We start from the raw sequence: 23,342 nt of genomic DNA on the forward strand, positions 1-23,342 counted from the left end.
TTTTTTTTTTTATATAAATATGAACTTTATCGAGCAAAACATACATGTATTGTGTAACATGAAGTCCTATGAGTGCCATCTGATGAAGATCATCAAAGGTTAGTGATTCATTTTAGCTGTATTTCTGGTTTTTGTGACGCCTCTCCTTGCTTGGAAAATGGCTGTGGTTTTTCTTGTCTTGGCGCTGTCCTAACATAATCTAATGTTATGCTTTCGCCGTAAAGCCTTTTTGAAATCGGACAATGTGGTTGGATTAACGAGAAGTTTATCTTTAAAATGGGATATAATAGTTGTATGTTTGAGAAATTTGAATTATGAGATTTTTGTTGTTTTGAATTTGCCGCCCTGCTATTTCACTGGCTGTTGAATAGTGTGTCCCACATACCCCAGAGAGGTTAAGGCTTTATAGTGTTTGTTAACATTTACAAAGCTTATATTTTGGGTTCTGATCGGGTACGACAGCTTATGAGGCATGCCCAAGTTGTATTCTTCAAGAATCAATGGGTACATCGATTTACAATTTCATTTACAAGTCCTAAAATGTTAGTGGCAACTGCAGATTGCCCCTTAAACATCTCTGTACAGACGGCATCGTTTCGCCCCACACTTTTACCTCGTCTGACAAAGGCACAATGTCTCTAAAACACAAGTACTGTTCCTAAAATCAGATAACTTCAAGCAATCATAGGTTACACTAGTAGAGTAAAAAAAGGGTTACTTCTTTACTTTACATTAGTCGATACCTCCGTAAACCATGTTTTTGTTACGCGTGTTAAACATTCTCAAACTGGGACTATCTGAACTGTTCTAGTGAGTCCCGTGTGTCATCCTCTGGACTCTCATCTCTTTGGTTCCTCCAATGACGCGTACTCCTTCAGAAACTTGATGTGGAAATCTCGGAGCTTCTCCAGGAGCACCTTCAGCTTCTCTGTCGTAGGCAGAATGGTCATTCTAGGGGGAAATCATATGTAAAAACAGTTTAGCAGGTAATCTCGGTTACGCAGAAGAAAAATCTCACGAATGTTGTTACGTGTAAATCTGTCCATGAGAGATTCCTTAGCGGGCAAAAGACAGACAGGAAGGAAGATATCAATGCAAAGTAAACACAGCATCTGTAAGATATAAAAATAGAGCTGGAATGAAAGGAGGCCAGCTATTCAGTTAGCTCCTCTCCGGCTAGTGTAATATTTGCAGTTTCCAGCTCAGTTAAATCTTTTTAGTTTACTTATGCAAGCGAGATGTCACTGCCTGACCAATTTGAGCCTGGTAGACGTGGCACTGTAATGGTTAGGTTACAATGCTTCAATGTAACTCACTAGCTACTGTCACAATCTGATTTGAATCCAACTGGTGAATCGGGACAAACAAAACACTGTCGTCACAGACAATCTTCCTGAAAGGCTCCTCTAAATTCTTATGTCTCTGTAAATGTACGACGGTCAGCAATGTTTCTGCTAGTTGAACAGTTACCTGAAGTGATAGGTCCCTTCCCTCTGGCCGAAGCCACTGCCCGGAACGAGGCAGATGCCAGTCTCCTCAAGCAGTCTCAGACAGTACATCATGTCAGGAGACATTCCCAGGGACTGCAGAAGAGAGACACCGTTTACAAACCTGTTTTTCTACTTTCGGGTGTGGAGGCACACAATTATATACCAATGCCAATTTGTGGTCAGCTGCACAGTACCTACGCCATGCAAGTTTTATGAGTGAGTTGAGAAGTGACAAATTCACTAACGGACAAATGGGAGTAGAAAGGAATTACATTTCATCAGGTATCTAGATGGGTGTTAGGTGAACACACCTTGGCCTCCTCCACAGCTCGTGGGGGGATGAAGATGCGTGGGAAGGCGTACATGGCTCCCTGCACCGGGTTACATTTGATCCCAGGCACCGTGTTGAGGGTCTGCTCAGTCATCTGGGCCTTCTCAGCCAGAGCTCCAAGCACAGCGCTCTTCTCCTGAAAGACAACAAGCATACACAACAGAGGTCAGACATGGGTCTTGGATGACAATCGAAACTGAACACTAACAAATTAACCCTAGAGCATTGCCTGCCCCCCCCCCCCCCCCGGAACATTGAGTGACAGACCTTGTGGAACTGGAGGTAGGAGGGTTCGTGTGGCAGAGGAGGGTTGACGATGACATCCATGGCAGCCTGTCCAGAGACAGGGGGACACAGCCTCACAGAGAGCAGCTTCACCAGCTGGGCCTTGACCTCCAGGTCGAGGTTGAGAACCTCCATATATCCCCCTCTGAACCCACATCTGCAGGGGAGGATGACAGAGGAGAGGGGAGCGTTAGTGTTGGGTACACAGTCACACGCAATAGAACCAAACGGGACTTTATCCTACATCAAAACCATGGCAAGGACAATCTGATGAGCCAGTCAGTCTGCATTCCAAGGGCGTCGTTTCTCTGTGGGCCTGGTAGTCCGCGTTGTGATTTTAGCCAACCCGTCTGACGTTTACACAAGCATGACAACGCAAATCAGAGGAGTTGGCTAAAGCAGAGCGCGGATCTGTCCCGCAAAGGCAACACGGCGTACTAACGCAAAGGCTAACATTTTATAGTGTTCTTGTAGATCAAATACATGAGACTAAGGGGCTATAAGAGCTGGACAGCCTGTTATGGATACATAGGAAAGGGTAATGTACAGTGGGGGAAAAAAGTATTTGATCCCCTGCTGATTTTGTACATTTGCCCACTTACAAAGAAATGATCAGTCTATAATTTTAATGGTAGGTTTATATGAACAGTGAGAGACAGAATAACAACAAAAAAATCCAGAAAAACGCATGTCAAAAATGTTATAAATTGATTTGCATTTTAAATGAGGGAAATAAGTATTTGACCCCTCTGCAAAACATGACTTAGTACTTGGTGGCAAAACCCTTGTTGGCAATCACAGAGGTCAGACGTTTCTTGTAGTTGGCCACCAAGTTTGCACACATCTCAGGAGGGATTTTGTCCCACTCCTCTTTGCAGATCTTCTCCAAGTCATTAAGGTTTCGAGGCTGACGTTTGGCAACTCAAACCTTCAGCTCCCGCCACAGATTTTCTATGAGATTAAGGTCTGGAGACTGGCTAGGCCACTCCAGGACCTTAATGTGCTTCTTCTTGAGCCACTCCTTTGTTGCCTTGGCCGTGTGTTTTGGGTCATTGTCATGCTGGAATACCCATCCACGACCCATTTTCAATGCCCTGGCTGAGGGAAGGAGGTTCTCACCCAAGATTTGACAGTACATGGCCCCGTCAAATGATGAGGTGAAGTTGTCCTGTCCCCTTAGCAGAAAAACACACCCAAAGCATAATGTTTCCACCTCCATGTTTGACGGTGGAGATGGTGTTCTTGGGGTCATAGGCAGCATTCCTCCTCCTCCAAACATGGCGAGTTGAGTTGATGCCAAAGAGCTCCATTTTGGTCTCATCTGACCACAACACTTTCACCCAGTTGTCCTCTGAATCGTTCAGATGTTCATTGGCAAACTTCAGACGGGCATGTATATGTATTCTTGAGCAGGGGGACCTTGCGGGCGCTGCAGGATTTCAGTCCTTCACGCCAATTGTTTTCTTGGTGACTATGGTCTCAGCTGCCTTGAGATCATTGACAAAATGACAAAATCCTCCCGTGTAGTTCTGGGCTGATTCCTCACCGTTCTCATGCTCATTGCAACTCCACAAGGTGAGATCTTGCATGGAGCCCCATGCCGAGGGATATTGACAGTTCTTTTGTGTTTCTTCCATTTGCGAATAATCGCACCAAATGTTGTCACCTTCTCACCAAGCTGCTTGACGATGGTCTTGTAGCCCATTTCAGCCTTGTGTAGGTCTACAATCTTGTCCCTGACATCCTTGGAGAGCTCTTTGGTCTTGGCCATGGTGGAGAGTTTGGAATCTGATTGATTGCTTCTGGACAGGTGTCTTTTACACAGGTAACAAGCTGCGGTTAGGAGTACACCCTTTAAGAGTGTGCTCCTAATCTCAGCTCGTTACCTGTATAAAAGACACCTGGGAGCCAGAAATCTTTCTGATTGAGAGGGGGTCAAATACTTATTTCCCTCATTAAAATGCAAATCAATTTATAACATTTTTGACATGCGTTTTTCTCGATATTTGTTGTTATTCTGTCTCTCACTGTTCAAATAAACCTACCATTAAAATTATAGACTGAACATTTCTTTGTCAGTGGGCAAACATACAAAATCAGCAATCCCCCCACTGTACGTCATTTACTACTTATGAGGATCAGACAGAGAATTCAGAGTGAGCACAGACAGCGTGTGGTGTTTTAAGGGTACTTTGAGGGAAATAGTGACCTGTGCGAGGGGCACGTGGATGTGAATACTCACTCTCCTGAGTATCCTTTGGAGGTGGAGTGAAATGAGGCCAGCTCGACAGTGTTGAAGTACTCTGGGCCCATCTCGTAGAGCACCTTTTTAAAGGAGTGGAACTGAAGGTCTGGGGAGTACACGTTGTCCTGATACACCTGGACACACACATAGGAGGATTACATCAATGGAGAATTGATACTTCTCATAGGACTGGAAAAGTAGAGAAATAGTCAGTGTCCGTTCAGTTCAATACACTATGGTAGCAAATAATTACCTCGTCGGACATAACGAACAGATTCTCCTCGTAGGCAAAGTGGAGGACTTCCTCGATGCACTTCCTACTCTGCACTTGACCTGAATATTGCCAGAGAGAAAGAAAGGAGAGAAGGGGAGAGGGCGAGCGGTCACCACAGGTGCTGAAATTGAGAACATGAGCAACTCTACATGGGCCTTCCATCTGTTCAGGGGACACCATGATTACAAAAGACAGAATGTACTGTATGATGGAGGCAGCTGGAAACCAGAGGACCACAGTATTGCCTCACGGACGGTTACTAGCCTGGCGGACACGATTCACGTGGTACACAGCGAGGGAGAACTGTGACACACTGGTGTGGACAGGAGGCCGTTGTTAGTGCAGTATTCACACAGAAGTTGGCTTGGGCTTTAATTGTGTGGCTGTTAAATGTGACTGTTTGAGTGAGAAAGGGGAGAACCAATCAGTAAGAAAAAAAACACAGTCTCCTTCATTAACAACACATCTTGCCTACAACATCATGGAGCCTTTCCAGACTCTGAAGTCAGGAAGACTTAGGTGTCCGGCAGACTATTAAGTTACAGCTTTACCGAGTTAAGTTACAGCCATGTAAGAGGGAGTCAGATTCCTTTACCCTAATGTCAGCTGGTGAAGACAGATCCTGTTTCCTATGCAAGCTATAAACACCCATCAGCTACCCTACATGACACAGCAGGGTAGAGGGGGTTCCACATATAATATCTTACACAACATGACATCATGACCCTTGGCCTAGTTGCTTGTTTCAATGGTTGTACAGTATCAACATAGCTACCTCTTAAAAGATAATCATCATGCTTACTGCCTTATGGGACATGGGAAACATTTGCAACATATAGATGTGCTTGGATGTGGTGGATACTGGTCTTGGATGTGGTGGATACTGGTCTTGGATGTGGTGGATACTGGTCTTGGATGTGGTGGATACTGGTCTTGGATGTGGTGGATACTGGTCTTGGATGTGGTGGATACTGGTATTAGATGTGGTGGATACTGGTATTAGATGTGGTGGATACTGGTATTGGATGTGGTGGATACTGGTATTGGATGTGGTGGGTACTGGTATTAGATGTGGTGGGTACTGGTATTAGATGTGGTGGATACTGGTATTAGATGTGGTGGATACTGGTATTAGATGTGGTGGATAATGGTATTAGATGTGGTGGATACTGGTATTAGATGTGTTGAACACTGGACAGCCACATTACATAAGGAGCCTAATCTTATTGTTCTGGCTGGTGAGACCCACCGGTAGGGTTGCCTGGATTGATGATGCAGATGACTCTGGGGTGACAGTGCTCCTTGGCAGCCTGGTAGGCTCTGTGGAGCTCGTTGATATCCAGGGCCCAGCAGTTGTCCTCGTCCAGGTAGTAATTGATCTGAACGGCCTCCAACTCAGAGATGGCTGCAGAGTACAGGGGGTACTGAGGGATGGGGATCATCACACCACTCCTGGACCGGCCCTGGCCCGACACCAGCATTTTCAAGATGCTCTACGGTCAGATGAGAATATTGTTTCACAACAACAACTAGTAGGAAAGCATCCAGAATTAAAACGATATTTGTTATAAGAGAAATAACTCACTGTGAAAAACATGAAAATACCTAATAAATCTAATGAACTTTCAGTGAAAGCTCAGACTAAACAAATACCAACCAACTCTCTCTTGTTTGTAAGAGGATTATTGAGAACTAAAGACTTACCACGATGCCATCACTAGCTCCGGTGGTAAGGTAAATATTGTCCCAGTCGGCAGGCACACCCTTATCCCGTTGCTCTATGTAGACAGCAACGTCCTGCCGAATACAGTCCACTCCCTGGCTGGCACTGTACGACCCTGGAGTTGAAACACACACAATATGCTATCAACTCTGGATTGTGTTTTCATGTTCTGTTTCAGGAAATAAATGAGAGCTTAGATAACTTCAACTTGCATACACTTTCTAGCTCCACCGTACAATGCCGTTTTAAATAAACTATTAGCCATATCTTGCAGCAAAGGTATGTCACAGAAATAATGTTTCAAAAGCATATTGTTGTAACCAAAACACTGCTAAGTTCTGCATTTCTCAGGCCACAGCATCATTAGAGCTTAACCTAGCATCCTGTTATTTGTCAGTGAGACAATTCTGAACCCGTCAACAGTGCACAGAAGGCCAAAGCTCCTACTTGGTCAGCATTTAAAGCTATATTATTAGGCTATATTCCAACACAGGAATGTGAGTGCAGTGCACTCAGACAGGCATACAGTACACACCCAAGCTCTGTCCCCCGCAGCCCTGTAGGATGCGACGGGCACGTTGTTTGGCATCCTCTGGGAAACTAGGGCTGTTCAACAGCTCTGGGAATGAGCAGAGAGCCACCACCTGAACATACAGACAGGAGGTGTTCATGTTAACTTCAACCCCATCAAGACACAGACACCTTCACAATTTAATATGCCAATTTATTTGACGTATTATGTAAATAGCATTATATAAGCATCCCACCCAGGTGAACCAGCAGGAGAAAAAAAACTCTGCATTGTTGGGAAAGGGCTCCCAAGTAAGAATTTCACGGTAAGGTTATATTCGGCGCATGTGACAAATAAAAATGTATATGACCAATTCTGTTGGACCAAACCTCAAATGCAAATAGCGAGTTGAATCCGCTTGTCAGAGAAGAAGGAGTGATCGCTCATCTTTGTTGTTGTGAGTGGCAGGGGAAGGGGCTTGGTGTGTGTGTATATTGGAAGGTGCACAGCTTACAAGTCATTGCACACAGCACAGAAATAGCAAATGAGACGAGACCAAAAAGACAACATGAGAATAAGCAGACATTAACGCTCATTAAAAAAATGAAAATAAATAGATTGAGATATAGGCATTTGGAAGATTACGCAAAAACAAATTCAAATGAATTCAATATCACCCAGCCCTAGGTGATTATAACAATGCGGAGCACAAGACTGGACATAATTTTGCCCCATCTCTGGAATGTGCACTTTCACTAGGAGAGACCAACAGAACACCCCACACTCTGCCCATGCCCAGTTAGCCAATCCAATACAAACTTGCTGGGTGGAATACAACAGTAAGTCGTTTTTAAGAGGCATTTCTTCTAAAATACCAGATAGAGATAGAACACACTTTGTGCTGCTGTTAAGAGATGACTGTATTATTAAGTATTAATAAAGGTGATCCCATTTCCAACCTCTCCATGAGCCGAGGACGTTCCTCTCATGTTTCAGAGTGCAAATAGTAGCCTAAACAAACGATGTGGAGATATGCAGCCTCATCAGCCAAACTGATTCCCAGCCAAGGATGACTGATTTAGTAACTGGGAATAAACAGATAGCCGTCCTGCCAGAATACTATTTGAAGTCTATTTCACCTTGTTGTGGTTATGGTGGTAGGACAGGTGATATAAATATGACTTCACAAGACCACACTTTTCCTGACACATCCATGCCCCTCACCTGACGAAGAAAGGTGATTGGCTTCTGCCCCATGGCATGTGAATCTCCAATGTTGGCTTTGATGACCTCAGTGAAGGGATGTTTCTGACCCTGGAGGGAAAAAATGTAAATTTAGATACATGTTTAGAGAAAATTTGAATTTTGTAAATATCCCTGCACATATGAAGAACTATACTGAACAAAAATATAAAATGCAACAATTTCAAAGATTTTGCTGAGTTACAGTTCATGTAAGGAAATCAGAAAATTGAAATAAATTCATTAGGCCCTAATCTATGGATTTCACATGACTGGGCAAGAGCGCAGCCCACCCACTTGGGAGCCAGGCCGACACACTGGGGAGCCAGGCCCAGCCAATCAGACCCGTGGCAGGTCTCAGACGATCCTAAAGGTTAAGAAGCCCGATGTGGAGGTCCTGGGCTGGCATGGTTACACGTGGTATGCGGTTGAGACTGGTTTGACGTACTGACAAATTCTCTAAAATGACACTGGAAAGTCAGTTGTACAACTGAATGCCTTCAACTGAAATGTGTCATTTAACCCCTCTGAATCAGAGAGGTGTGGGGGGCTGCCTTAATCGACATCCAGGTCTTCGGCACCCGGGGAACAGTAGGTTAACTGCCTTGCTCAGGGGCAGAACGAGAGATTTTTACCTTGACAGCTCAGGGATTCGATCTAGCAACCTTTCGGTTACTGGCCCAACGCTCTAACCACTAGGCGGAGGCGGCTTACGGTAGAAAAATAAACATTAAATTCTCTGGCAACAGCTCTGGTGGACATTCCTGCAGTCAGCATGCCAAATGCATGCTCCCTCAAATCTTGAGACATCTGTGGCATTGTGTTGTGTGACAAAACTGCACATTTTTAGAATGGCCTTATTGTACCCAGCACAGGGTGCACCTGTGTAATGGTCATGCTGTTTAATCAGCTTCTTGTCAGGTGGATGGATTATCTTGACAATGGATAAAATGCTCACTAACAGGAATGTAAACAAATTTGTGCACACAATTGAGAGAAATAAGCTTTCGATGCAAATTGAACATTTCTGGGTTCATTATTTCCGCTCATGAAACATAGGACCGGTACTTTACATTTTTGTTCAGTGTAGAACAGATCTAAGTAGGCTATTCTTTCCATCAGTGTAACTGTTGAGGCAGATTTAGGCCTACAAGACAGACAAGTATATTAGATGAGTTGTTACAGCAAGTGATGGGATCAAATAATTACTCCCGTCAAGGTTGGGGTCAAAGAGCAAATACATTGCATGATTATGCATACTGGGGTATATGTATATCATTGATTGACACCATCCATTACATTATGTATTAGCCTAACCTAAGTGCTGTAGGCCTACCATTTCATTTTAATGTCCTTGTGGTGGCCCAATATCTAAATCATATTGTTGACAAGAGTATGCAGGGGACATGACAAAGCGACCAACCCTAGTGTGGTCTTTTATCTGTGAGGGTGGTACGAGGATCACGTGCTCCTACCGACCCCAAGGAAGGCACCTGTTTCAGGGCTATTATTAGTTAAACTGCCAGTGCCCGAGGCACACATCAATCAACTTATCCAACATGACAGAAAAACAAGTGAGTGTAAAACTAAAGTGAAAGAAGAGTAGTGTGAATAGATATTTGAAGACTGAGTGTGGGCTATAGGTCAGTCACAGCATTAGTCTGAATGAATGAATTCCAGTCCACTGATCTTGTAGTTCATAGAACTACAAGTAAATAAAAGGACCTCTGTGCTGTAGCTCATCTCCATCATGAAAGTAAACTTGCCTAGACTTCCCCACACAACAGTCTGGATCAGAAGTTCTTCCCTGATATTAATATAAAGGCATCGCTAAACAGCACAATGTGTACATGAATAGCAGTTGAGCCACTGATTGAAGGGTAAGTTACCAGTATCTTTGGTTGAGCTTTCACTAGCTAAGCTCATCATTGCCTGGGAATCAGATGGTGCCTTCTGGGATTCTTCAGTGTTTGATTTAGATTTTTATTTTTTAAAGCACTTGCACAGTTGAGCTATATTTGTTGCAGGTTCATGGTAACAATTGAATAACATGAGAGAAAATAGAAGCCGCAACCACTGCTCTTGCTAGTATCACTGTTCTTTATTAAGCTTTATGTATAAGCCTCAAGGCCTTGTCAGAGTTTTTTGTTGTTGTTGTTGAGTGTTTGATTCTGGAAATGGTCCTCTCAGGTCGAAATGTTGAATATAATGAAATATGTTTACCCTACTGGTTGTCTGCGTGGTTGGTTCTTTTGCAAGTTGGAATTTCAGCCAATACATCCACAGGAAAGTATTAGACCAACTTTTCAAAGCACTGAGTTGAGTTCAGAATTATATCACCTGAAGCAGGCGTAAAACCATGTAAACATGCGCACTCTACATGTTTGGCAAATAGCATGCAAGTATTTACGTCATGTGAGTTATCTGAACGCACTACCAGTGCTATGAAAAGTTGTTCATTCTTTCCTGTGGATAGTCTAAAAGTCCTACCCGCAAATGGACCAACCAAGCAGACAACAGGAAGAGTAACTTCAAATGTAATTTTATTCAACATTCAGACTTGTAGAGCGAGTACCGTTGCCAGAATCAAACAAAGACAAATCCCAGACGGTAGATTTTGAAATTCACTGTCTGTTGGTCCCCCTGTCAAAACTCATCACTGCCACGTCCACGAGGGACCGCCATGGTTGAGCAAATCACGAGGCAGGATTGGCTCCTTAGCACACACCTGACGTTACAAAGGGATGGATGCGTCGCGACTGGAGGAGGATGATGCAACATTGTATCAGCACTGAGCGAAGACTCTACACCTGTCCTTCGAGATAAACTAGCTAGCCAGCTAACGTTACTTCTCCATTTCCCCAACTGTCATACACTCATTTAGTTGATCCTATAAAGCATAAGAGCACATATCCATGACTTAGCTAGCTAGCTTGTTTGCTGAGGAGAATGTGCCAACGTTACGGCTACGTAAATAGCTAGTTGCCGGTAAACGCTGGTTAGCATGAGCTAGCAAGCTCACCCATTTATTTGTTTTCCCTTCGCTATGTAGCTAGAATGGTGGGCAATGTGTTTTCACCTGCTGCAAGCCTCTCTCGATGTCCCCAGCCTTCGTGACAATGGGTCCTCTCACAGCGTACTCCACCGCTTTCACCTGCGGATTGAGGGTGTCCATGGTCAGAGTCTTTTCTCGCATCTTGCCGTTCTCTCTCAAAATTACGGTTGCCTCAGCTGTACTGAATCTCTTCAGGCCATACTGTTCAACGGGTCCTTGTGTTTTGAGTCGTATGGACTGCACTAAACATGCGGTCTCCCGAGCCTTTGTCCGCACAAGGGCTGGAGACTGGTCAAAAACACCAGCAATCAATGATCTATTTGCCAAGTGTTGAAGTCGATGCATGATTTCAGCAGGGTAGTTACAACCACGACGAGGGAAATGAATGCCAGCTGAACATGAAGAACGGCAATATGAGAGTGATAACTGGGCACGAAATCTGTCTTCTCCAGCAGGTGGCGATGTTTCGTATTTTCCGCTCACCAAGCGAGGAGTTTTAGTATAAAGGTCAGAGAGCGTGTCGAATTTGGTCTACACAAAATGGAATTGCTTAATTGCTATGTGAGGCTTATTTCATCTAACATTTGTTTCGTAATTGTTAGGTTGTTAATAAGTAGGACACGTGACATCCTGGCAAAAACAAACGCTGTTCTTCGGACATGTATCTTCCCTCTCATTGGCTAGAATGGCCCCACCTGATCTTGCCTCCTCCTGACTGCCTTCCATTTTTTAAGACGTGTATTTCAATTGTTAGAGTAATATCACCCAAACGGGTTACATTTCTGTCTGCAACGTTCAGAAAGTTTGAATTTTCCCCGGTTAGGTTGAATTGCCATTGCCCACACCTTCAATACTGGAGTGCTAGGACTGGACAGCCACTGCAACACTGACGTTAAATGAATTGCTCTAATCAAAAGTGAGGACTGCCTGTCAATATGATACCAAGTCTGGGTCATGTCAAAATGTGAATATATGTCAAAAAGTATTCGAGTTGGGTTTGTTTTTTATTTGGAGTTTGCACTTTTGGGACCATTCCATTGTTGCCAATTGTACCAAGAACACGAAATAAAATTAAGCTAAAGTATTTCTAAGTGTTAGACATGTATTTTGATCCCCTGGGTTTGTTTGATACATTGCCAAATGTTATTCAAATAATTAATGTTTTGTTTGATTCTGACCATACACACTTCTTTCTAAAATAAAACGTACCCCACTCATTCACTTGGCTACTCAATCCAACCAAAGGACACTCAGCACATGGGATGGGAGGTTAGCTGATTGGACAAAAAGCAGATAGTGCCATCTATTGGATACATGGTTGCACTGTGTACTTACTGTCATAATAACCTCGGGCCATATTCAATCAAATCCAGTTACCGGTATGGGGATTCAGGGCAAAGTAAAAAACAGAATGGCTTTGGCTGAAAAATGCACAAGCAAATAATGTGAAGTAAAAGAGTGCCTCAAATAAAGGTAATTTTGCATCTGAATTAATTTCTTCAAATAAAGGAAATACAATTCTCAAAATAAGGATACATTTTAGACAGTCATTATAATATTATCTAATAATACTGTCAAATTTTCAGATACACTGCAGAAAAGGTTAAAGAGTTCTACATTCCTCATGAATCCCTACTTTGCGTATGATTGTTGTTATACAGTCTCGAACAAAGCACTAAAATTGTGGACATTTTCCTTACAACCCAGAATGCTAAGTAAAATGACATTTGAACTTAATCTACTGGTTGTTAGTGCGGTTGGTTCTTCAGCTGTTTGAAATTTGTGACAAAATATCCACAGGAAAGATTTGTTTACCAAACTTTTTAGAGTGCCGGTACTAAAAGTAGAAATTTCTATCACCTGGCATATGAGCAAAACCATGTAAACATATGGTTGGATACTGCCGTCTTGTGGACATGCCTTCGGTCATGAGCAAACACATCTTGATTTTCACACACATAGACCTGTGTTTTGAAGTCGGTTTAATAATACTTTCCTATGGATGTTCGGTCTTAAATTTCAACCAGCTGAAGCACCAATGCCACAGACAATTGGCAGAGTATGTTCAAATATGATTTTATTCAACATTCGTGACAGACAAGGGATGTTTAGGCTTTTTTCTATGTAAATGTGCGTGCCGTTGCCTACACAATTGTAGGCGTCGACCACGTTTAGTGACTACAGTTTCCCTTGCTATGCATGGAGGCCCATTGTTCAGTCAGACATGTTGGTTCTCAGTGCCAGATTGCTGTCCTCAGTGGTTACTCAGGGCTGGATCAGATTGAAAGATTTTACTCTGAACTTTTACTCATGAGTGGTTCACTCTGGTGAGACATCAACACTAACAACATTTATAACGTGTTAAGTATACTGAACTCAAATCCAGGAAACATCAACTAGGCATATTGTCAGAGAACATTATAAAACTTTAAGAATTTCAAATACCTTAAAGACTGTATGCTGCTCAGTTATATAAACCTTTAGGCAGGGGTGGACTTAGTGATTTGGAGGCCCCCAGGCAGAGGCTAATCTGAGGCCCCACGCCTGCTCCTCCTGTGTGTGCATGCACAATAATTTTTTATGGGTTTCATAGTAAAGACATGTAATTTAACTGTAAACATGTATCACCTTTTTAATGTGCCATGAACACATTCATGTCACTTCAAAAAGTAGGTTACTTTCGCACGTTCACTCAAAATAATTCCTGCATCCGAACAGTGCACTGTGCACCCGCCAACTTTCCTTCAATTCGCAATTGGTTGAAACCGAGTCCCGACACTTGTGGGGGTTGTAGAGCAGAGCAGAGAACAATATCGTGTTTGTGAGAGTCTCATGTTCCCATAGAGGTGTGTAGCCCGAACTTTTCAGACGCTAGAGATGTTTTTGTGAGAAGGCCGATTTTCAGGATGTCATCTGTTCTGACAAACAGCGCTGTAGCTCTGCCACCTTCCACCGCAGATGGGAAGGCCGAAATTATTTAAATATTTGTTTTACTATTATTATGCCAAGCTCATGAGGCCCCTTAATAATGTGAGGTCTGAGGCATTTGCCTCTTCTTGCTAATGGTAAATCTGCCAGTGCCTTTAGGATAGCACTTTATAATAACTCAACATAATAAAGCATGAATAATGGATTAGCCATTTTGCGTGGCCTCATGTAAAGTGTGAGCTATTTATACTTAATAAATACTTTATAATTGTTTTGAGTGACCAGTGGCATTTCTCAAGAGAAGATGGACATGCCATTGGTAGACATTCCAGCAGTACCTGAAGCACCTTAAGGTCTCAAAATAGCCAAGAACATATCAATGGCAAAAGAATAAGCATACAACACAGGATGTTAAAGGAAATATATTGAACATATAAAGTATAAATGGCAGTTGTTTTTAAATGTGTGAATAACTAGGTTACTAACATTTACAAAAACGGGAGTAATGATTAATAAATGATGAATAAACTATTTATTAATCCATTATTAATAATCCTCCCTGCAGGCGGTCACTGAGTCCGAGGTGCTAAATGAGTTCCTTAAACTTGACCCCCCAAAAAACATATGGGCCAGATGGTTTAGACCCTTTCTTCTTTAAGGTTGCTGCCCCTATCATCGCCAAGCCTATCTCTGACCTTTTCAACCTGTCTTTCCTCTCTGGAGAGGTTTCCATTGCTTGGAAGCCAGCCACGGTTCGTCCTTTATTTAAAGGGAGAGTTCAAGCAGATCCTAACTGTTATAGGACGATTTCTATTTTGCCCTGTTTATCAAAAGTGTTGGAAAAACTTGTCAATAATCAACTGACTGGCTTTCTTGATGTCTATCTGTCACGTCCTGACCAGTGAAGGGGTTATTTGTTATTATAGTTTGGTCAGGACGTGGCAGGGGGTATTTGTTTTATATGGTTCGGGGTGTGTGTGTGTATGTAGAGGGGTGTTTGGTTTATGTTTCCGGGGTTTTTGTCATTGTTCTATGTTAGTGTATTTCTATGTTCTGTCTAGTCATTTCTATTTCTATGTTTAGGTAATTGGGGTTGGGGCCTTCAATTGGAGGCAGCTGTCTATCGTTGCCTGTGATTGAAGGTCCTATAAATAGGAATGTGTTTGTCATGGGATTTGTGGGAGGTTGTTCTTTGCATAGCTGTGTGTTGCCTGCAAGACTGTTTGTCGGCCGTTCGTTTTTCTTGTTTTGTTTATAAATGTTCTAATAAAGTTAATATGAGCACTCAACCCGCTGCGCCTTGGTCCATCCACTACGACGACCGTTACACTATCGTATTCTCTATGGTATGCAATCTGGTTTTCGCTCAGGTTATGGATGTGTCACTGCAATCTTAAACGTCCCCAATGATGTCACCATTGCCCTTGATTCTAAGCAATGTTGTGCTGCTATTTTTTTTACTTGGTCAAAGCTTTTGATACGACAGACTATTCCATTCTTGTGGGCCGGCTAATGAGTATTGGTGTCTCTTTACTAACTACCTCCCTCAAAGAGTGCAGTATATAAAGTCAGAACATCTGTTGTCTCAGCCACTGCCTGTCACCAAGGGTGTACTCCAAGGCTCAATCCTAGGCCCCACACTCTTCTCAATTTACATCAACAACATAGTTCAGGCAGTAGGAAGCTCTCTCATCCATTTATATGCAGATGATAGTCTTTTACTCAGCTGGCCCCTCCCCAGATTTTGTGTTAAACACTCTACAACAAAGCTTTCTTAGTGTCCAACAAGCTTTCTCTGCCCTTAACCTTGTTCTGAACACCTCCAAAACAGAGGTCATGTGATTTGGTAAGAAGAATGCCCCTCTCCCCACAGGTGTGATTACTACGTCTGAGGGTTCAGAGCTTGAGGTAGTCACCTCATACAAGTACTTGGGAGTATGGCTAGACGGTACACTGTCCTTCTCTCAGCACATATCAAAGCTGCAGGCTAAATGTAAATCTAGACTTGGTTTCCTCTATCGTAATCGCTCCCCTTTCACCCCAGCTGCCAAACTAACCCTGATTCAGATGACCATCCTACCCATATAGATTGGCAGGTAAGGTTGCTCTCGAGTGGCTAGATGTTCTTTACCATTCGGCCATCAGATTTGCCACCAATGCTCCTTATAGGACACATCATTGCACTCTATACTGCACTTTATACTCTTCTGTAAACTGGTCATCTCTGTATCGCCGTCGCAAGACGCACTGGTTGATGCTTATTTCTAAAACCACTCCCCCCTATCTGAGATACCTACTGCAGCCCTCATCCTCCACAAAATGACAGCTGTTTCTTTACCTTTCTCGTCATGAATATTTATTAGGCAGGGGCTGATGAGGCATAAATAGCTGTGTGTGTGTGTGTGGGGGGGGGGGGGGGGGGGGGTGTGCAGCTTTAAGGAAGTGAGAGTGAGGAAATTAGTGGAATGTGTGTCAGAGATGTGAGTACATGATACACAAATTCTAATCTGACAACAACTAAAAACTGTCAAACAAGAAAGGAGAAATTCTCTCTCTCAGGCAGTAGTGGATCCAATTACTATTTCTATGACTATTTCAAAGTCTATGTAAAGTTGCATTTTTATTTATTTCCTATAATTTATTTCCTATATTTCCTATAAGCGCTTCCTGCAATATCTGAAGCTGATGAACAGGAAATGGAAAGTGAAGAAAATGATATAGGAGACAGATTTTGGCATGCCTACTTAGCTTGGTCGCACAAAAAACTGTTGAGCTACAGGAATCTTACATTTGTTTCCAAGCAATATTAATGCGGGAATTGTACACCTTGTACACCATAACTCATCATCACTGTACACTGTGATACTTCAGTTGAAATGACTTCAAATCAGAGACATGTTTTGTCTTAGTCACCATTATTACCGCTGTATCTCACTGATCGTAATACAGAGCAAACTTGCTGGCAGCCTGTGGTGCCTTGTATGGGGGATGGTAGCCATGTGTACCATTAAGCTTCTTTGCTTTTCAGACACATTTTTTTTATATTGCCATGTATCTTTAATGTACATCATACAGGCACATAGATCATAATAGCATGGACTGACACACAATACATGCAATGTAGGCCTACCACAATAAGTACAACATTTTGTTAAACATTGGATGTCTATTGTATCAATAAAATCATAAGCCACTGAAAACAAATGTGGTTGATAGAATACAATATGTGTTCATATGTGCCCTAATCAAATAAAAGTAGGCCTAGCATTCACAGTAATTTAATTTCAGATGGCTATAGTCATTTGATTTATGTAATTAAATATGGTTTAACAAATAGTCCACGAATGTTCCAACCAATGATGTATATAAACCCTGGACCGCAAATGCTATGTAATGGCCGTTGAGAGGCATTGAAGCCACAGGTTGGCCATATTGGTACTCCCAAGCAGGAGCAGCCCTCCATAGGATTGAATGTAAATGTTTCAAGGACAAAATTACATGTACTGAAGTATTTTTGTTGTTGTACTGGGGACAGTAACATTAGTAATCTAAATTATCTAATTATTTAAGGAATTTTTTAAAGTATATTTGCTCATTTTTTATGCTTAGCTCACATAATATAATTTAAAAGTATGCATTAAGGTGTCTGTAATAGTATAAATGTGGCAAAAACGAATGTAGGCATTAATTAATGCATTTCTATAGCTCCCAAAATATTTGTACAACGGTGGGTGATTGCCAAAATGGAGGCATGGTGGCTTCAACACAGCTCCTCCTTCTGGTCATCTAGTCACTAGTGTATGTATAAATCATTGGTTCCAACTGAGCACTGTTTTCCGACTCTGTGAGAGAGTAACGCATGCTCAGTAGAGAGGATAAAAATGCAAGCATTATGCTGAACATTTTATAGTCTACTGTATGTAGCCTACTGTTTTTTTAGGCTGAGTTGCGCGCATGCCCCATGTCATAGTAAAGGAAAAGCATAATGAAGTCTCTCTCTCATTGACCTCAGTGCGCATGGTCATTGCTTTTGTGTCATTTATGTCCGTCTGAGCAAGATCAGCTGCACTTCATGTATTGCAGAAATAAGTTTTACGGCGTTGAAGTAGGCTTTTTTCAAAGGAGTCATCGGATAAGGAAACAGAATATGTCGGTAAATAAAGTTAAGAAAGTAAAAATGGCTACCAAATCATGTCCTGAGTGCGACCAACAGGTGAGAAAATGTATAGATATTGTTCATTTTGGTATATTTTGACTTAGTGATCATGTTGTTTTTCCTCACAAGCATGGGATTTAAAGCCACCGTGGGCTGCTGAAGTCCCTTATGGTAGCCTATGAATTCAGATCTGGATCAACATAGTATAATCTAATGCAAATAATCAGGCGAATCATTTAAATTACTATATGCATTAGATCTCATACACTATGTTACAATGTACATCAAATGCAGCTAGTAATTGCTGACAACGACACGTTGATTCGATTAACGAGCCGGAATGTTATCGCTCGCCAAATGTAGCTAGACGTTTCCTTATTTTTGATACACTGTAATACTGTAACCTGACTGAAACTGGTTTATCATCCTGATCTGACTTTGCCAATCATAGACTCTAGCCTTAGAACAACACCGTGCGCTGAAATGTCGTTACATGTAGCTGCATTGCTGATATTTGATATATTGTCAAATTAACATATTACACAAATACATCGTATTTTATACCAAATGGCGACATTTGGATCTAGCATTTAGATCGTTCCTTGATGTTATTTCTGTAAACTGCATTGATAAATTGACTTATTTTCACAAATAACGTGTTGACGAAATGTAGGCTACCAGTCTACATTAAATTTGAAAACGCTTTATTCATTAGAATGTTTTAATGCCACCGCTGTTGTCGGCACGTGTCCAAAATATGTGATGCGAGTTTCAGCTAGATTGCGCCAAGGACTTTTTCATGAATTACAAAGGACAGTCTTCTAATATCTCAAAATGTTTGGGCAGTATAGTTATGATGGAGGTTAACACTGGCTACGCCCTTGTTTAACTATAACAAACAAAAAAATACTAAACAAGTTTATATAGCTTCTGCAATGTAGCCTATGCTTAATAAAGGACTTCATCAACACAGTTGCTACAATTTTTAGGAATATTTTATATTAACCATGTTTGATCCTGTTTCTTTTTTAGATCCCAGTTGCTTGCAAGTCTTGTCCCTGTGGCTATGTATTCATTAGTCGAAAGCTTCTAAATGCCAAACTGAATGAGAGATCACCACCAGCAATAGGTAAATTCACATAATTCAGGAGCCTAAAAATAGTTTCTTTGATGTTCTCTTCACACACTCAGTGTTACAATGTTTATTAACCTAGGTATTTTTGCTTATTATGATAATACATTCACATGAGATTGGGAATAAAGTAACCCGAATGTAATTGTATTAATACATGCCTAAACTCAGCTAATGAATTGTATTCGTCTTGGTCATTATTGAATTGTCCGTTTTGTAATGAATTGTATTTATCTTGGTCATTATTGATTTGCCACCTCCCAGTTCTCAGTTGGATCAGAGTATAATTTTTGAGTGGTGCAGTGGTGGCTGGCTTAAATCGCTATTTGCTTGAGTGAGTAGCCTACTGCAAGAAGTGGGGGGATGGGATATTTAATTCCTGACTGAAAAGCTTGTTCCCTCAGTTCTCTCTTGTAGGCTTCTGCAGTAGCATAAGCCAGCCTGTACCGCTCTGTGAAAAGTTAGATCTTACATTTAGAGGTAGAGTTAGATCATGTTGTCTTTCATGAAATTTGACATTTTCAGAATACAGATATCTAACAGGATTTGATTAAACCATTTCCAAAAGGTGATCAGGAAAATAAAGTAGAATACAGAATTGTTATATAACCCATGGAATGCCAGCTCATGCTGCTTTGATCCTGTCAAATATGGAAAGTGTGAGGATTAGATAGATAGAGGGCACGGAAGTAAATAGCATAGTCAGTGTGCATGTCCTCAATGTGCTACTGCCCATAGCCTTAAATAGCTTAGTACTACTTTATTACCTGATAATAAATACATTTATGCCATGTTTTTTTCATCCTTAGAGAATGAGAACCAAACGTGAATCAATACAATGCTGCTGTTTTTGATTTTTAAAGATGGACTGAGTGGAATGCTAAATGTAGGCTCGCACTTAAAAAATAAAAATCTGGGTAGGGGTGAAATCATCTGTATAGGCTAACACAGTGCCTGAAGTTATGAATGGAATGTTAAACACAACATGCCTTTGTGAGTACTTTGGTTTTATTATACTCTTAGAATTAGACAGTTTAGGGAGTTGAATTACTCACATCTTCTCTCGATTTATGATACAACGTCATTAGTTGCACGTGATACCGAATGAACTTTGAGGTATTGTAGTTAATAAGTATCTTGAAGGCAGTGAAGACTGCGTCCATTTGAAGAGGAAGGTGTCTTGAATTTCAGCTCTGTGATTTTTAATGATGGGTTTTGGTTTCCACCTCTCCTTAAATAGTTAATCATTTTCCTCTCCTCTGTGTAATTTTTGTACTTTTTGTTGTAACTTTGAAACAGACACTAATAAAACATGATTATTGTTGAATATGAAGACTAAGGTTGCACTGAGAACCTTTGTTTCTGGATAAAAGTGCAGAGAGTTTTTGCTCACTCAGGATTCATTAGTGGAACATATTTATATAAGACCATGTTATTTTTCGATGGCCTTTTTTTAAATATCAGCTGTTCTTGACTATGAAAATTTAGCATTGGAAAAGGTGAAGTAGTTAATGATCGATATGATGTTTATGTTATAGTATGGAATGCAATAGCTTTGTCAGACTGTTGATTATGTTACAATTTTATGAAAATATTGTCAGTCTGAAGAGGAAGTGTGTTCCTGTTTGGGCAAGCTGTTTCTAAGGCTAGAATTTCTGGGATATTCTGAAGTTGTGTGTATTCTCACAGCTGAAACGTGGTTGATGTAGAAAATATATTTTCAGGCCTTGTCCAGACTTTGAAACACTCTATTGAATTTAATAGCAACACTATTGCTATGCAATTATTACAGAGTTACTAAAAAACTATGCAATGATATGTTAATACAATATTGTTAGTAGTGGGTTGCAACACAGTTATAAAGCGTTACCCTTATGGGCACCAAATATTTGTCTATTTGTATCACAATTTTATCTGCCGCTTTCAATCCGTGCTTATTTTTAAACCTAAATACTCCCAAGTGCACTCTCACTACCTACACCACTGAGGAAGCAGCAATTGTGGTAATTGAAGATTCTGTAGTGGAAGGTTTTTTTAAAAGCCACTAGACAGAAACTCCCAGTGAAATATAGGCCTACTTCCTGCTCTGATAATAAGAACACACCACTGATTCAATGACTTAAAGTGGTTTTGAGGCAACAGCACACCTAGGATGCTAGATATGCAATGGAATCACAGGAGTTATTCTGTTGTTATTTTAAGGCAGTATTGTTGGTGTGTTAGAGGAGGGGGGTTGGGAAGAGAAAAAATTGAGGCTAAGATGTTTAATACCATATGCCCTTCCCATACATTTCAACAGGAGTCATTGGCATAAGACAATTTGTCCTTAGGATGTATGATGCATTTGACACTGTGACATATTTGAAGGCCATATCTTATTATACATTCATATTCCATTTCCATATTGCATATTTTTAGGGCTAATACAATTGTAAAACTTATTTTTCTGGTCTTTTCAGACAAGTTGGATGCAAAGAGGAGGAGAACTGAAAGAATTCGCAGAGAGAAGATCAACTCTCCATCAACCAATGACATGGAGAACAGAAGGCGATGCCGCTCTAACAGCCAATCGGATCAGATCCGGAGAGGGCGGGGCAGGCCAAAGACAGTTGGGCTGAAGAAGCAGGAGGAGGAGAAAGGTAATATAAGAATAAAAACCCTCTATCAGTGACACTCAATGACATGGTGCAGTTATAAGATATTAAGCATTTCCAAGATACTTTCTAAGCTTTATTATTCATTGTTTTGTGCTGACACTTTTAGTCATGTTTCAGTATTTTCCAGTCACAGGAGTTAAGGCTGGTGATTAGTGCAGTATTGGGACAGAGCTGGGGGATTTGTGTTTGGATGAATGATTTACAGAGAGGGTTGCTCTCTTCTCTCACTCATGAATTAATCATGGTGTCCCTGACTTTGCCTGTGCTTTAGCGGCTGATCTATGAGGAGAAATAACATTATGCATGTTCATCCTCTGTTGAAGACAGAAATTATGTTAATATATTGCACAAGGTTATTGTTGTCACATGCAAATGATGTATGTTTGTCAATGGTTTTTCTCTATTAACCAGGGATGTTGTTAATTCATTTTTGTGTTTGTGTTTTCTTTTACCAGAAAAAATTGAGAAAGAAGTTGATATCTATGCCAACCTCTCAGATGAGAAAGCATTTGTGTTTTCGGTGGCATTGGCCGAGATCAACCGAAAGATCCTGGGCCAAAGACTGATCCTATAGACAGACCAGATAGTTGCTGTGAGGGATTGACATGTGAAACCTAAGATTGTTACTGTGGAGAGACCCATGGACCACCACAGTGTGTCTAACAGGGTATGAACTCTGACCCAAAGAACTCCCTGTCGGATTGGTTGAAGCCTTGGGAAAATGGAGATGTTGGGGAACATGGAGAAGCAGGCAACTGTTCTGCTCAAGAGGAAATGTTGGAACCAACTTTTATCTTTAGAGAGTAGATTATGGAATTGGAGTGGGTAGGACATCTGAATATTTATCTTTTAATCAAATTTTATATTATATATATTAGATTATATGGTATAGGTATAGGATTCATCACCTTGTCAAACAAGAAAGCTGTCAGTAACAAATGCAAAACATTTCTATTAAAAAAGGGCATAAATGTGTTGAAGTATGGAGGGCCATCCTAACATTGTAACTGGCTTCTATAACGTTATTGGCTTGTACTGCTAGTAAACACTGTTTATTTAAGTCTAGATGCCATTGGAACATAATGTTCAATATATTTTGTATCATGCTTAGGGCTTTGGGAGAAGGCCTTGTACATTTGTATTTATAATGCTTGTGTACCATCTTAATTTAAGTGCATATTATTTTATCTTTTGTTTCATTATTGGTGACTTTATATTAAATATGTAATATTTGAAACCTGTCATTTAAATATCAAAGGCAAATCCTCTTTAATGTGACTTCTTTTGTCATTAAAATATATTAATCACAACCA

The 23,342-nt window shown here is 41.1% G+C and overlaps 2 protein-coding genes across 2 annotated transcripts; one reads left to right on the forward strand and one right to left on the reverse strand.

Annotated features, from left to right (window-relative positions):
- Window positions 1-436: 436 nt before the first annotated feature.
- Window positions 437-11,772, reverse strand: gpt2 (glutamic pyruvate transaminase (alanine aminotransferase) 2). The gene is made up of 11 exons (XM_029767093.1): window positions 11,181-11,772; window positions 8,084-8,173; window positions 6,884-6,992; window positions 6,330-6,463; window positions 5,875-6,118; window positions 4,605-4,684; window positions 4,349-4,485; window positions 2,089-2,263; window positions 1,802-1,957; window positions 1,471-1,583; window positions 437-951 (listed from the first exon to the last, which is right to left on the reverse strand). The coding sequence occupies exons 1-11, from the start codon at window positions 11,499-11,501 to the stop codon at window positions 840-842; spliced, it is 1,671 nt and encodes a 556-aa protein (XP_029622953.1). The 5' UTR covers window positions 11,502-11,772; the 3' UTR covers window positions 437-839.
- Window positions 11,773-17,928: 6,156 nt separating this feature from the next.
- Window positions 17,929-23,342, forward strand: c12h16orf87 (chromosome 12 C16orf87 homolog). The gene is made up of 4 exons (XM_029767094.1): window positions 17,929-18,297; window positions 19,273-19,369; window positions 21,832-22,011; window positions 22,485-23,342. Exons 1-4 carry the CDS (start codon window positions 18,157-18,159, stop codon window positions 22,601-22,603), a joined length of 537 nt encoding a protein of 178 aa, XP_029622954.1. The 5' UTR covers window positions 17,929-18,156; the 3' UTR covers window positions 22,604-23,342.

This window comes from Salmo trutta, chromosome 12, assembly GCF_901001165.1.
Source record: "Salmo trutta chromosome 12, fSalTru1.1, whole genome shotgun sequence".
Classification (NCBI taxonomy): Eukaryota; Metazoa; Chordata; class Actinopteri; order Salmoniformes; family Salmonidae; genus Salmo; species Salmo trutta.